The sequence below is a fragment of the Dipodomys ordii genome, unplaced genomic scaffold, assembly GCF_000151885.1.
Source record: "Dipodomys ordii isolate 6190 unplaced genomic scaffold, Dord_2.0 Scaffold174, whole genome shotgun sequence".
NCBI classification, from domain to species: domain Eukaryota; kingdom Metazoa; phylum Chordata; class Mammalia; order Rodentia; family Heteromyidae; genus Dipodomys; species Dipodomys ordii.
Window position 1 is genome coordinate 732,764 of NW_012267390.1, and position 15,910 is coordinate 748,673.

At 49.4% G+C, this 15,910-nt stretch overlaps 1 protein-coding gene across 1 annotated transcript in view; it reads right to left on the bottom strand.

Annotated features, from left to right (window-relative positions):
* Positions 1–9,528: 9,528 nt before the first annotated feature.
* Sned1 (sushi, nidogen and EGF-like domains 1) overlaps positions 9,529–15,910 on the bottom strand; it is a 50,234-nt gene continuing 43,852 nt past the window's right edge. The window contains exons 22-26 of the mRNA XM_013033649.1: positions 14,157–14,279; positions 13,645–13,732; positions 11,734–11,816; positions 10,972–11,009; positions 9,529–10,551 (exon numbers count right to left, since the gene is read on the bottom strand). Coding sequence (XP_012889103.1) covers positions 10,984–11,009; positions 11,734–11,816; positions 13,645–13,732; positions 14,157–14,279 — 320 coding nt within the window. The 3' untranslated portion in view covers positions 9,529–10,551; positions 10,972–10,983. The remainder of the gene's footprint in view (positions 10,552–10,971; positions 11,010–11,733; positions 11,817–13,644; positions 13,733–14,156; positions 14,280–15,910) is intronic.

Here is a 15,910-nt window from a genome sequence, read left to right on the forward strand (position 1 = left end):
TAGCATGATGGCACTTATCAGCAACAATAATGTCAGCAGAAATAAACATGTTTCCATTTCCTGGAGTTCATTTCAATAGTATTTTGAGTGTTTGGAGAAAGTACATCTTGGTGTTCTTCTCAGGGTGTCCTCCTTTAGTCCGACTGTGTGTGGATGCCTGGAGTCCTGTGTAGGTTATCATGTCCAGTTATAGTTTACTAGCTTCTTTATGTGAGAGAAAACACGCACCATTTAGCTCTCTGAATTTAGCTTACCTTAGTTAACGTGATTTGTTCTAGGTCTGTCCATCTCTAATTGTTTCCATAACTTGCTTGTTGTGAATAGTGCAGCGATGAACATGGATAATGCCCAGCAGTGGCATAGCTAGGTCATAGGGAAGATCTATGTTTAGTTTTCTGAGGAACATCCAAACTGCCACTCAGAGTGGTTGTACTAATTTAAATTCCCACCAGCAGTGCCATAGGGTTCCTTTTTCCCCACCAGCATTTGTTGTTGTTCAAGCTCTTGATGGAGGTCAATCTAACTGGGATGAGATGTGTGCGGTCACAAAGTTGTTTTGTTTTGTTTTTGTCGGCCATGGGTCTTGAACTCAGCCTGGGCGCTGTCCCTCAGCTCTTCAGCTCAAGGCGAGCACTCTACCACTTGAGCCACAGTGCCACTTCTGGTTTTCTGGTGGTGTTTTTTATTTTGGGGGGGGGTCCAGTCGTGGGGCCTGAACCCTGGGGCCTGGGCGCTGTCCCTCAGCTCTTCAACTCAAGGCTAGTGCTCTACCACTTGAGCCACAGCACCACTTCCGGCTTTTTTCTTTTTGCTTATGTGTTGCTGAGGAATCAAACCCAGGGCCTCAGGCATGCAAGGCAAGCGTTCTACCACTGAGCCACCTTCCCAGCCCTAGATATATAGCTTTATGTCTAGGTCTTCTAGTCTATTACATTGATCCTCGGGCCTGCTATATTTTTAAATTTTTTTTATTTGTACTAAATTAAAACTATACAAAACTATTGAGTAAAGAATACTCTCCAGAACACATGATTTAATGGACTGTCTACATTATGTGCAATAAAGCCAAATATAACAGCAGTTTAACATGGAAGGTCAAACAAATTAGTATTTTTCATTATATAAAACCATTTATGCAACTGACATGAAAACATCTAGCATTTCCCCAATCATCTGTGATGGTTTTTTTTTTTTGTTGTTTGTTTGTTGCCAATCCTGGGGCTTGAGCTCAGGGTCTGGGCACTGTCCCTGAGCTGCTTTAAAGTTCAAGGCTAGCACTCTACCACATGAGCCACAGCACCACTTCTGGCTTTTTCTCTTTATGTGGTGCTGAGGAATCAAGCCCAGCACTTTGTGCATGCTAGGCAACCACTCTATCACTAGGCCACATTCCCAGCCCCTGTGATGAGTTTTTTAAAAAGCATTTGAAGATCAGCTAGAAGATGTCTTTAACATGGAGTTCAAATAAATTAGTTACATGTGTACTACCGAAACCTCTTTCAACCTCTCATGCATTCCAAATAAAACCTTAGTGCAAACATCAAAGCTGCTGGTCATTCCATACATCTGTCAAATCCAAATGTGAATATGATTTCTGAACTAATATGTATTAAGAAAGACTAAGAACATTAGTTACTCATTTTAGGCAAACTATAGTCCATGCTATGCACTTTTCCTAAATCTCTCACATTAATGACTTAACACCTGTTACAGTACTAAAATTCTATCATTCAAGCATCAACGGTTATATTTCAGAGAAGAAAAATCGTTTGTTTCAATAATAGCATCACTGCTACATTCTAAAGAAAAAAAATAATAAATAACATACCCAGTACCCACAATAGAATATCTGCAAGAAAACATCTTAAGAAAAAAAAAAGAGCTCTACTTGTACAGCAGCAGTTATGTACTTTAAACACCTTATTGGCCTACTCCACACAATGAGAAAAGCTCCACTTTGAACACTGCATGATTTTTGAATTTATGTTTGTGAGTTTATATTGCCTTTGCTTGTACCAATACATTGAAAAATAGAAACACTCTCTCATACATACACATGCAAGTGATTCTTGCCCTGACACTAATACAAATAAGTGGTAAATGGCATTCCAACTGTTATAAAAAGCGTAGGTAGAAAGCATTCAGTGAATGTGAGAACTGATTGAGAATGATGGGAGGGTGGTGGTAATGGCATAACAAAGTGAACTGAAGAATGGACACAACCGGCTGAGACGCACACACATGGAAAACCTTTTGTGGGCCTCGTCTGAGCTTCTAATTGATACCAAGAATATATATTTATATACGTGTGTGTGTGTGTGTATGTGTATGCAAAAGTCTTCTGATGCCTGAAAGGTCAGACCTTCAAAGTGCAAATTTTAACAATGGGATGTTTGAGCAGAGACATAAGGACAGTCATGTCTTTTTCTAGTTGGAAAATAGAATATTTAGGGCTGGGAATGTGGCTTAGTGGTAGAGTGCTTGCTTAGCATACATGAAGCCCTGGGTTGAATTCCTCAGTACCACATAAACAAAAAACTGGAAGTGGTGCTGTGGCTTAAGTGGTAGAGTGCTAGCCTTGAGTTAAAGAAGTTCAGGAACAGTGCCCAGGTCCTGAGTTCAAGCCCCAGGACTGACGAAAAAAAAAAAAAAAGATATTCAGGAAGTATTTATTTTTCCTGAACAAAGTTCTTTCAGTTTCATGGTAAAGCAAAAACTTAAAAAGATCCATAGCCGGGGCTGGGAAGGTGGCTCAATGGTAGAGCACTTGCCTTGCATGCATGAGGCCCTGGGTTCGATTCCTCAGCACCACATAAGCAAAAAGAAAAAAGCCGGAAGTGGCTCTGTGGCTCAAGTGGTAGAGTGCTAGCCTTGAGCTGAAGAGCTGAGGGACAGCGCCCAGGCCCAGAGTTCAGGCCCCACGACTGGACCCCCCCCAAAAAAAAGATCCATAGCCGAAATTATCACCTACACATTTGCATCCATAAAACCATTCTTAAGCTGGGGTGGGGGTGGGGGTAATAAAGCCATCACCTGATATAGCCCTTGGATTCTATGGAACTCCTGGGTGATGGGATGAAGAAAAAAGCCAACTTCAGACACTCCATTTATTATTATGTCTACTTAAAAGTCTGCTGTTTGGTGCTATCTTCACACCTTCCCCAGAGAAAGAGAAGTGCTGATACCTTGTGAAAAGAAAGCTTTCCAGCATTGTTCCCCTTCCCCCCCCTCCCCCTCCCCGCCTCCCGCCAATTGCTTTGCAATTAGATATCTTTGATTGTTCACATGAATTTTTGGATTATCTTTTCTGTCTTGATAAAGAATGTCGTTAGGGTTTTGATGGGATTACATTTAATTTGTAGTTTGGTGGTTTTCACAATATTTTATCCATGAACATGAACATCCTTTTCCTGATGTTCTTTGATTTCTTAAGATTTTTATAGTTTTATTATACTGGTCTTTTGCTTGCTAATTTTTTTGAGGCTATTACAAATGGAAATACTTTTATGATTTCCCTATCTGCTTGTACATTGTTGGTATAAGGAAAGGCTACTTATTTTTTATTTTTAAAATTTTTTTTTGTCAGTCGTCGGGCTTTATCTGGGCCTGGGTGCTGTTCCTGTGCTCTTCAGCTCAAGACAAGCACTCTACTACTTGAGCCATAGTGCCACTTCCAATTTTCTGGTGGTGAATTGGAGATCTTTCCTGCCTGAGCTGGCTTTGAACCACAATCCTCAGATCTCAGCCTTCTGAGTAGCTAGGATAACAGGCTTGAGCCACCAGCACCCAGCTTATGGTTTGATTTTGTATCCTGCTCTTTTGTCAATTATTAATCCACTCTAGGAGCTTGGGGGTGGAGTCTCTTGGGTCCTTTAGATATAAAATCATGTCACCTAGCCTGACACTGGTGGCCCCGCCCTGTAATCCTAGCTACTCAGGAGGCTGAGACCTGAGATTTAAAGCCAGCCTGGGCAGGAAAGTACATGAGACTTGTCTCCAATTAACCACCAGAAAACCAGAAGTGGTGTTGTGGCTCAAGTGTTAGAGCACTAACCTTGCAGCATCCAGGCCCAGAGCTCATGCCCCACCACTGACCAAAAAAAAAAAAAATTGTTTCCATTTCCTGGAAAAGTTTGAGGAGTACTGGTATTAATTAATCTTTAAAGGTCTTGTAGAAATCAACTGTGAATCCATCAGGACCTGGGATTTTCCTTGTTGGAAGACCTTTTTTTTTTTGGGGGGGGGGAGAGGTGTCGGTTGTGGGGTTTGAACTCGGGGCCCGGGCACTGTGAGCTGCGCTTGGCATACTAGTTTTGGTTGGCAATTATGTTCAGAGCTTGAATTATACCACTTCAAGCTCTGCTTGCATTCAGTTTGTGTGGATAAATGTGGTTTTATCCTAATCTTTCCATTGTAATAAAGTTCCCTCTTTCATTTTGCTGCATTTAATTCCTTGGTTTTTAAGTCCAGCGTTTTCATTACAATGCTTCTAGAATTTCTTACCTGATCCTGTCTGCTATGAATTCTGTATGCCTGTGTCATCTGGGTGAGAGTCTCCTTGTTGGGGAAGTTTACTATTATTATAGTCAGTCATGAGGCTTGAACTCAGGGCCTGGGCACTGTCCCTGAGCTCTTTTTGTTCAAGGCTAGTCCTCTACCACTTTGAACCACAGTGCCACTTCTAGTTTTCTGGTGGTGAATTGGCGGTAAGAACCTGATGGAATTTCCCGCATAGGCTGGCTTTGAACCAGGATCTTCAGGTCTCAGCCTTGTGAGTAGCTAGGATTATAGGCGTGAATCACCTGTGCCTAGCTTTCTTAAATAGGTTTTCAATGCCTTTAGTTTTGAGTTGTTCTCCCTTGTTCAATATTTTAGCTGAATCCACCAACTCTTTTTTTTTTTTGGGTCCGGTTGTGGGGCCTGAACTCTGGGCATGGGCACTGTCCCTCAGCTTTTCAGCTCAAGGCTAGCGCTCTACCACTTGAGCCACAGTGCCACTTCCGGCTTTTTTTCTTTTTGCTTATGTGGTGCTGGGGAATCGAACCCAGGGCCTCATGCATGCAAGGAAACAACCCAACAACGAGCCACCTTCCCAGCCCCTCCACCAACTCTTTAATGTCCCTTTGGTATGTTCTGAGTGTTTGTTCTATTCCTTTTTTTGTTCTAATTCCTCTGCTTTATCCTCAACTTCTGATACCCTATTTTCTACTTCATTTATTCTATTGTCTGGATTTTCAACTGTGCTTTTCAATAGGGAGACAGATCCTTTCATGTTTTCTAGCCTTTTTTGATGTCAGTTCTCAGGGTGTTAATCTTGTCTCTCATTTCCTTCATTGAGGTATGTAATGTTCTTACATCTTACCATGTCACCTTGGATGTTCTGCGTTTTCTTCATTTCCTCTCTATATTCTTCTAGTTGATCTTGGATCTTCCCTTTTATTTCAATAGCCAATTCCCTCATTGCTTTAATTTTGTTCTTCTTCACTGTCTGTCTTCCCTGAGCTGTTGATTTTTGAGGGTGGCATATCATCTTGATTGTTGATGAGTTTTGTAATCTTTCACTGTGATTCATGCACTTGGGTTCTGGGGCTGCTGGTGCTGGTCAGTTTAGGTATTCATTTCAGTTATGGGATGCAGTTCTCTGGAACCCTGACTGACTGAGCCTGGAGGCATTCGGTACACAGTGCTGTGAGGTCCCAGCCGGGAGTTTGGCCTGACCCACATGGAGGGTGGATTATTATTTTCATAAAGGTGACATCTTCTGTTAGGGAATGAGTGCATTTCTTTGTGGACAGTGTCTACTCTTCCCTTGCTCCCTCCCAGCTTGGTGGAAGTTTTCTGTTGTTTTTTTTTTCTGTTGGTCATGGGGCTTGAACTCTAGGCCTGGGCGCTGTCCCTCAGCTCTTCAGCTCAAGGCTAGCGCTCTACCACTTGAGCTACAGCACTACTTCTAGTTTTCTAGTGGTTTACTGGATATGAGTGTAGGACTTCCCTGTCCAGGCTGGCTTTGAACCATCATCCTCAGATCTCAGCCTCCTGAGTAGTGGGGATTACAGGCGTGAGCCACTGGCACCTGGCTGTGGTGGAATTTTAATTGTTATGGGAAACTCTTCCAAGATTACACCATATAGTCTTATGAGCCAGGCACTGGTCACTCATACCTGTAATCCTGGCTACTCAGGAAATCTGTGGATCATGGTTTGAAGCCAGCCTAGACAGGGAAGTCCATGAAACTCGTCTCTAATTAACCACCAAAAAGCTATTAGTGGAGCTGTGGGTCGAGTGGCAGAGTACTAGCCTTGAGCAAAAAAGCTCAGGAACAGTGTGTGGGCTGAGTTCAAGCTCCAGGACTGGCACCAAAAAAAGAGAAAGGTTTTGGTGGGTCTGGTGTTTTTTTTTGTGGATTGGCATTAAGTTGTGAAAGCTGGCTTTCCTGTAGCTCACCTTAGAGCCCGATGAAGGGGGCTCCCGTTAGGAAAGGTCTGATGGCAGCTGGCCCCCAGAGTCCTGCCTACTGGGTTCTCTGTGGGGAGCATCAGGCAGCCCACAGGTGATGGAGAAAGAGAGTGTATGTTTCCATGAGAAAAACCATAAAAGAGGCTCAGTCTGTACTTACCTTGCCTCCGCCTCTTCCACTCTGTTGCACCCAGGAGACGGTAGAATCAGCTCCTCTCAAGTTCTGATTAGAACATGGTGAGCCAAGAAATTATAACTGCATCATTCATTTTGGCATAGACATAAGTGTTCATACTCGGAGTTCTGTGATTCCATAAGATGAAGTCACAAGAGAGTCTAAGTGCTTTCAGGAACAGCATCAGTCTAGCTAAGGACATGTGAAAGTGCAGAGGACTTCTTTGGAATGTCTCCCATGGACTGTAATTCCCTCAGTATCAGGAATTCTATTTACCTGACTCCATTTGTGAAGCTGCTGTATGGGCTGATGGCAGCAAGCACCACACTCAGCATTTAGTGGAATGGCTCTTTAGCTTCTAAGCTAGCAGCAGGGTCGGATGGCAGGGGCCTGAGGTCGCTAGCACAGTGCAGAGGGTGTCATCTACTTTGCTAGTGGCACCCCTCATCTTGTGCTCATCCTGTGTAGCTCACATGGGTGTGGTGGGTCCCACGACCAGGGTGGATGTCAGTGGTGTGTTTTCTGTTGAAGTTGTCTCTGTTCACACAGCTTGCAGCACCCTTGCCAGGCTCTGCCCTTGGCCAAGTGGCATCTTTAGGGGATAGTAGAGACTTCTTTTTTTCTTTCAAGTTTATTATGTACATATATAGTAAATTCTTAGCTGTATACATTCAAGGTTATCTGTATTCAGTTATCTAGAAATCACTGTTTTTTTCCTCTATTACACAGCCTAGTATACCTTCTACATGCCAGAACAGTGGTTGGAAAAGTAAGGTCCACTGGCCAATTCAGACTAGGGCCTCCTAGTTTTCTTTTAACAGAGTTATTCATAAATGTTTTTATATGGGGCAAAGGACTTTTCTTTGAAAATGAATATATCCACATAGAATCCAATGTAATCTTTCATAAATCATACCGATACTGCATTTTCTATTTTATTTTATTGTAAGGTAGTGAGTACATTTCTTGTTGCTTGTTAACCCCTCCCTCATTTGTATTTTTTTTTTTTTTTTGGTACTGGTTCTGGGGCTTGAACTCAGGGCCTATCCCCAAACCTCTTTTGTTCAAGGCTAGCACTCTACCACTTGAGCCACAGTTCTACTTCCAGCTCTGTGTGTATGTGTGTGTGTGCGCACGCGTGTGTGCACGTGCAAGAGAGAGAGAGAGAGAGTGAGGGGCAGGGAGGGAGATTAGAGATAACAAAGTCTTATGGACTTTCCTTCCTGGGTTGGATTCAGACTGGGATCCTCAGAGCTCAGCCTGCTGAGTAGCTAGAATTACAGGTGTGTCACTGGCATCTAGCTTTTTTTTTTTCTTTTAAAGTAGACATTTCCTCCTTTCCTTTTTTTTTTCCAGTCCTGGCACTTGAACTCGGTCTGGCTGCTGTTCCTGAGCATCTTTTGCTGAAGGCTAGCACTCTACCACTTGAGCCACGGCACCACTTCTGGTTTTTTCTGTGTATGTGGTATTGAGGAATGGAACCCAGGGCCTCATGCATGTGAGCCAAGCCCTCTACCCTGAGCCACCTTCCCAGCCCCAAGCAGAGGTTTCTTGACATGACTGTTGTACTTTTTTGAAAACAACAAATTGCATAACATACAGAAAGGCACACACAAGATTTTAATAAAAATAAAGCCTACAATATTATTCTTCAAAGAGCGTTTTGGTAAACCACGTAGGATAGGCGGCTGTGGGCCTTCGCACTCACTCTGGGTGTTGGACTTGCAGGCAGCTCCACAAAGCCCTCTAGAGGAGCCGAGCAGGACTGTCTTCTGAGTCCTCAGGGAGAACGCCGCGGCTTGTGCTGAGATGGCTGTGCTCACAGCTGTCCAGGTCGGCCACCGACGCCTGTCACGGCACCCGTTGCACCCGTGGCCCCGTGTTGCCTTGCGGCTTCATGGTGGTGCCTTCTTGTCTTCTTCTTTTTTAACATGTTGAACTCAGGGCCTCCCCATGCCCTCACTTGGCTTTCTTATTCATGGCTGGCACGCCACCACTTGAGCCACACCTCCATTCTGGCACTTTGCTGGTTCATTGGAGATGGAATCTTGAGGATGTGTCTGCACAGGCTGATGTCAGACTCCTATAGGATTATAGGCTCACTGGTGGTGCCTTCTGGGTAAAGGTCCACGAGCTGTTGTCTGTGGAAGTCCAGGGGTCTTTGGGGCCTTGGGGTGACTTGTCATCCAAGGGCTAGCTTCCTCAGCCCAGGAATCACACAGACCAAGGATTTTCTCACCATCTATTTGAGTCTATAAAGCTTTGTGCAGTTTCACACCTGTGGTTGTGTGTGAGCTGCAGCCGCAGCGTGGGAAGGCTGCCAAAGAGGCCAGGCCAAGAGCGCATGTTGCCTGAGCCTTTACAAAGAAGTCCGCGCCCCTGCTGGAGATGTAGTGTTTAGATCCAGTATAGTAGTAAGTGTGTTTCCTTCTGGAGAATGCTTCAACAGCATGGAGGCGTGGAGGGAGCGGGCCGGGACTCACTCGTCCCATACCTTGTACCTCTTCTCGTCTGTTTGGGAGCTGACAGGTCTTTTCTCCTTGTGTTTGGGCTCAGCCACTTTCTCTCTGATGTAGGAATGTGAGGATGGGTTTCTGAGCACTGTGGAAATATTACTATCTAGGGCAGGGAAGCTGTCACCATTCACAAGGGCACTAGCTATGTCTCTGGAATCCTGGGGTTGATAGCAGGCACTACTGCACTTGCCCTGATTGGTCTTAGAGGAGTCCCTGGGGGCTGGTAGGTACAGGTCTTGGAGGGATCCCGGGGAGGAGCGGGGGCACGGGGGAGCTGGTGGGTGCACAGGTCCTGGAGGGTCCCTTGGTGGGCTGGTATGTATGTAGGCCAGCCATCTGTTTTCCCACTTAAGAACAGAGGTTGTAGAGGACTGGCTGTGGTGTGGACCTTGATCTTGATGTCCTTTTCAATCCAATTCTTAGCTCTTATCTTCCCAGGTTTTGGAAACTCTTGAGGTGGTGGAGTATAATAAGCACATTCCAGATCCTTTGGGGGAAAGAGGGGAGTGTGAGAATGACAGGCATGTCCTCCTGCAGCAGCTGCCTTTCCCCAGAGGACAGAATTCCTGTGGGGCCCACGTGGGGCCGGGCAGGGAGTGAAGGGAACGTGCGTTGTAGAAATGCATTGGCCCACTATCCGCAGGGACACTCGGCTCAGAGCGGTGGAGGCCTGCATGCTCCCCTGAACAGAACTTGGGCTCAGCACTGGGACTTTAAGTTTGAGTGCAGAGGCGGCTGCAGCCGCTGGCCGCCCTCCCTCCGGAGGGTGTGAGGACACTGCCTCCTCCCAGCGGCTCTGGAGTGAGGAGCTCCTGTGTGCTTGGTGGTATCTGAATGGGTGATGAGTCATGCCTTGTGTTCTCCTCACTGTTTTGAGAACAGGTGTTTGGTAAGCTTGTATTTAATGATTAGTTGTTTCTTCTCATTTGTTTCTATAGGAGTGGATTTGCTGGGTTAGTTCTGAAAAGGTGAGTTTTTCAAGTAACTTACTCCTACATCAATATTTCAAACCCAAGTAACCGTGGGTTCTTGGTCCTTACCAGGATTGAGTTGTTCCCAGGCCTTTGCGTGAGTGTTCTTAGAGGCTGAGGCCAGAGAGGAGGCAGAGCTGTTAGGGCTCAGGAACCGGTGCTGTCAGCTCTCCTCCTGCAGTTTCTCTAGGAGGTGGGCTGGGTGCACGCGCCTCTCGCCAGGGCACCCTGAGAGCTTGCCCCAAAGCCCTTGGCCTTGTTAGTTATCTACAGCTCCCGTAGGAGCCATGCCTAGAACTCCTTTGCTTCTGGTTGTTCTTGGCCTTTGGGTGACATTTCTCTTTCCTGTCTTCAGCCATGGGAGGAAAGGCCCGCAGGAGCAGAGCCCCAGCTGTCCAGGCCAGGGCGTGTGGGCCACGTCATAGTTTTCAGGCTGTTGTGAGGTATACCGACGCCCTTTAAGAGCCAGTGGGGTGTGTGGCCAGGGCAGGGAGGGAGGAGGATGGGAGGGAAGTGCTGGGATCAAAGAGGGAAAGTTTCTTCCACTTTGGAGTTTGTGAGGCCAGGAATTCTGGCATCCACCGTGTCTCGGGTGGGAGGTTGTTTTCAGCAGATGTCAGAGGCCCGAGCCCGCACCCTTTCCTCCCAGCAGAACTCTGTTCACAGGGGCTGGGGCAAGCGCCCAACTCCTCGGCACCCAGGAGTCAGCTGGCCCCCAGAGTCTCCCTCTACTGGGAGACTGGGCAGGAGGGCTGCAGTGCCCAGCCAGCGCCCCTGCTTCTCCACAGCTGGGAAGGAGGGCAGACCAGGGTAGATGGGGAAGGGGGAACGAGAAGGGGGGAGAGACCCCTACCTTAAGATTTCTTCAGTGTTTGACTGCTACTTTGTTTCCTGAAGTAAGAAAGTGGCTTAGTCGGAAAAGGTGTATGTACCTTTAACCCTCCCTACTTCAGTTGATCCTCTCCCACCCTTACCCCAGATGTGGGGCACTGCAGGGCCAGTGCTGGTGAGGGAGGGTCCTCCTGTGCTCAGCTGAGTGCGCAGGCCGGCCGGCCTACCGGCCTGCCTGTCTGCCTGCCGGCCGGCCGGCCAGCCTACCTGCCTGGGAGCCACAGACAAGGGAGGCAGCAGCCCCGCTGCCCGGCCCTGAGAGCTCTGACAAGAGCTGCCCAGGCCACGCCTGTTGGTGAACGCAGGCTGTGCAGGCTGTGGCCGCCTTGGCCCTGTCACACAACTAGTGTGCGACTCTAGTGGGTGGTGGGAAGGGAGGGGACCTGGGGTGAGGACTTGCTGGGAAGGCACACAGGGTGTTCAGTCACTCCAGGAACCCCTTGCCCCATGGGAAGGGCCTGGTTAAGGACGCTAGGTGCCTGGGCTCAGCCTGGCCATTCTCCACTGGCACCCTGTCCTGTGTGAACCCACAGGGCTGAAGGAGGCCTGTGTCCTTCCACCCAGGCCTAGGTGTCCGTGTGCGCACGCACAGGGCACGGTTGCACAGGGGAGGTGCTGCACTTCTGGGAGGCACCCTGGCTTGGCCCAAACCCCTTGCCTGTGGCCCACCCCCAGTCACCCTACAGAAATGCATGCAGTACACAGGGCGTGGCCCCAGGCGTACCTGTGGGGGGTTTCTCAAGGCTCGGGCCTTCACAGCGCTCTTTGAAGCAGATGTCCTGGTGAACTTTGTAGACTCGCTTATACCTGTTGTCACAAGGAAAGCTCTGTGAAGTCAGAACTGAGGGAGAAACCTGCCTACTCTATGCAGTGCATACCCAGGGTGAATGACCATATAATGAGAGCATGCATGTATTAGATATCCAACTTAAACATGAATGAGTTAGGGCCAGGCACCGATGGTTCATGCCTGTAATCCTAGCTACAAAGAACAAAAATCTCAAGGACAGTGCATAGGCCCTGGCCAGAAGGGACGAAAAATACAGAAATTGTTGAGAACCAACATAACACTGTACTGTTCAGAGTATGTGGAAGTAAAAATGTCTGATCACAATTCAAAGGATGGGAGGAGTAAACGTATCCGTTTAAATGTGCCATTGTACTGCAGTTGGATACCAGTAATTCCAGGTATGTGGTGGTGAAATGAAGTTGCATATTGTAAATCCCAGAGCCACTACAACCACAGACAATGGTAAAACAATCCAAAATGAAGCAGAATAGGAGGAAATGTAATAAAGAACCAATGGGACAAATGGCAAACAAACAGCAAAATTGCAGATTTAAACCTAGCCACATTACGCCTAAGTGTCATTTAAATGGGCTAAAAGGATCATTGGAGGGGCTATCAGAGTCCAGGCCTGGAGATCCTCCCACCGCGCCTCTGAACGCTCCCCAGTCCTGGCCCCACCCCCTGCCTCACTCCAGCCTGGCTGGGCTCCATCCTCGGGGCTTGCCAAGCATACCTGGAGGCAGAGCCATGGAAACATTCTGCGTTGTTGTCACCTCTTCCCTGAGACCTGCCTTGACTCTGTTTCCCACATGGCCTTTTGCCTTGTGCTGTCATTCCCTTTCATCTGAGGCCCTCTTTTCTTGTTTTTTTTTTTTTTTTTTTTTTTGGTCAGTCGTGGGGCTTGAACTCTGGGCCTGGGCGCTGTCCTTGTGCTCTTCAGTTCAAGGCGAGCACTCTACCACTTGAGCCACAGCACCACTTCCGGTTTTCTAGAGATTTATTGGAGATAAGAGTCTCATGAACTTTCCTGCCTGGGCTGGCTTTAAACTGAGATCCTCAGATCTCAGCCTCCTAAGTAGCTAGGATTACAGGCGTGAGCCACCAGTGCCCAGCTCCCTGTGGCTTTTTGTTTTTGCTGGTCCTGGGGCTTGAACTCAGAGCCTGGGCAATGTCCCTGAACCGCTTTGTGCTCAAGGCTAGTGCTCTATCACTTGAGCCGAAGCACCACTTCCTGCTTTTTCTGTGTCATTTATTGGAAATGAGTCTCACAGACTTTTCTGCCTGAGCTGGCTTTGAACCACGATCCTCGATCTCAGCCTCCTAGAAGCTAGATTTACAGGTGTGAGCCCCTGGTGCCCGGCTCTTGGTGTGGCTTTCTACGACAGCCCCGCTGGCACGCATGCTCTTAGGCCATTCTCTTACCTCCCTTGTGTGCAAGTGCTCCCTGGTGTGTGCCGGTCTCAGAGCACATGCCAGGCACCCAGCACCATGTGGGCTGACTCGGTGGGGTTAGCAGGAGGGTCCCAAGAGACCCTCAGCCCACTTTGCCGATGGGAAACTGAGGTAGGAATAGTTTGTCCAGGGCAAATGGCAGTTAATGGTAGCATGGAGACCATGTTCTAGAGGCTCCAAGGAGGAGAGGAAGGCCCAATCCCCGACGTCTGCAGGTGACCGCAGGAGGTAGGTCAAGGCCTTGGTTTTGCTCTGGCAGCTCTGGCCCTTGGTATGCTGCTCATTGCCGCCTCAGGCTCCTCACTGTCACACGGAGGGCTGGCATGGCCTCATTACCCCCCATCAGCCTCCCCTCCCCGGAGACACGGAGGCAGAGAACCCACACCAACTTACACATGGTGGCAGACACCTCCTTCCCAGACAGGAAAGGACTTGGTCTCCGAGAACATCCGTGTGCAGGGACGGGGCACCTTCTCACAAGCTGTGGTACAAGAAAACCGTGTCACCCTGAGGAAGGCCGGTGGCCTGGGGCCTGTGCCAGCTGGGCCCTGGGCCCCGCCGATGGCAGGGGCTGACCTGATCCCACTGGTGTGCGGCCTGCGGGCACTTCCCTCCGGCCTTGACCTCTGGGTCAAGGCTGGTGTGGGAGCAGCTGACTTCCCACCCTGGAGGTTCGGTCCCACCTGGGACCTTCCCACAGCTCTGTTGTCCCTGGCCCCTGCAGTGTCATCTTGCTGTGTGTGGCCCCGCCCCGCTGTCCAGCCCTTGGGCAGTACCCCATCCCGGTGCTGTGGATGGGTGTGTGGCCCGTCTCTGGGCCCCTATCCCCACTGCCTCCCTCCCTGGGCACCCAGGGCTGAGCTCCGGGGTGCCAAGGCTGGGCCCAGCAGCCAGCCCTGACGTACCGAGCTCGCAGCGCCTGCCTTTGAAGCCAGGGCCACAGTCACAGCTGTGGGCAGGGGCACCCGGCACACAGGTACCTCCATTCTGACAGGCATCTTCTGAACAGCCTCCAGGGGCATCTGGAAACAGACAGGAAGGGTCGGCTGTGTGGTCAGGAAGGCCGGCTGGTACCGCAGGCCCTCTACATGTCTGCCCCTTCTGTGTCAACACTGCTAGTCTGGGGGTGGACACAGGTTAGGTGTGCAGAAAGGGGAGGAGTGGGAAGACAGGCCTTTGTATGCCTGGCCTGATTCACAGAGAGGAGGAGGAATGCAGGGAAGGACCCTCTGTGCATGGCTCTAATGTTCTTTGCTTGGAGTTGACCAGAGCGTCTTCCCATCTCGGCAGCTCCAGGCAGCACTGGCCTCTGCCCTCGGTGTCGCCTGTGGCAGTTGACACTGCCAGGAAGTTGCCAGCCTGCCCTTGCCCTCTCAGATCGTTTCCCCATTTTTGTTCTTACTGCTCTTTTAATTTTTTCAAGATACCCGTGATCTTAATTTTCCACTTAAAAAAATTGACAATACAAAAACAGGATTGTGACTTCTCCATCACATCTAGTATGGAAAGAGGCTCAGCCTTCTTCTGTCCATCTAACCCAGCCCCTGCATCACACTGTGTGGTCCCACTGTGTGATAGCCCAGACAGACCTCGAGGCTGTCTCTGGTTACCACCCCTTAGCTGTCATGGAGACTGGTAAATGCTGCAGGATGGCCGTGACCTTGGGGCCACGGGCCATGTCAGACCTCTCCTGCCTCTGGGCTTCTTCAGATGGAACGTGTGGTAGCAAGGGGCTCAGTCATGTGACCGTCTGAGGGAACGCTCGCTTACTTCAACCCTAACACGCCAGACAGCACACCTTCACTCTGCGTGAACTGTGCCTTCAATAAGGGACACTGAAGCACCAGCACTGGACTGGGCCCACACTGGTGCCTGAGGACAGGGCCAGCACAGGCCTCCCATGGGGAATGCCAAGCTTGAATCCAGTTTGCAGCCCACCCTGTGGGGCTGCATGCCCTGGGGCCTGGGCAGGCCTCTGGTGTGACCCACCACGCATCTGGTTTTCTTTAGGGTCAGTTGAATGAGCCCACCCTGAGCTTGTGATGTAACTCAGGGAAAAAGGTTGGTCCTAGAATTGTCCCTAGAAGGACAGAGCAAGTGACAGACTAAGGAGAGCACGTCTGTTGGCACCCTGCGGACTGCCGTCCCTCAAGCCCACATCTGCCCCGAGGCCTCTCCCTCCACAGGCTCCACTGCCCTGAACCAACAGCACCTCGGAGGGAGTGGGGGGGGAAGGCCCCTCTTTTCCTACATGGGTGGGTGGGTTGGGCAGGTGCTGTCTGAAAGGACAGCTGAGCCACCTGGGTGGCGAGGCTCAGCTCGCCCTGTGCCCTCCAGCCCCAGTGTGTGATGCCCTGTGGTGGCCCAGGAGCCTACTTTCTGACTTCCTGTCCACGTCCTTGTCACCACGTCCAGGGAGCTGGAGAACCAGGTGGGCCTGCTCAGGGGTCTCCTCCATATCCTTGTCACCACGTCCTGGGGGCCGGAGGGCCAGGTGGGCCTGCTCAGGGGTCTCCTCCATGTCCTTGTCACCACGTCCAGGGGGCCGGAGGGCCAGGTGGGCCTGCTCAGTGGTCTCCGTGTCCTTGTCACCATGTCCAGGGGGCCGGAGGGCCAGGTGGGCCTGCTCAGGGGTCTCCGTGTCCTTGTCACCACGTCC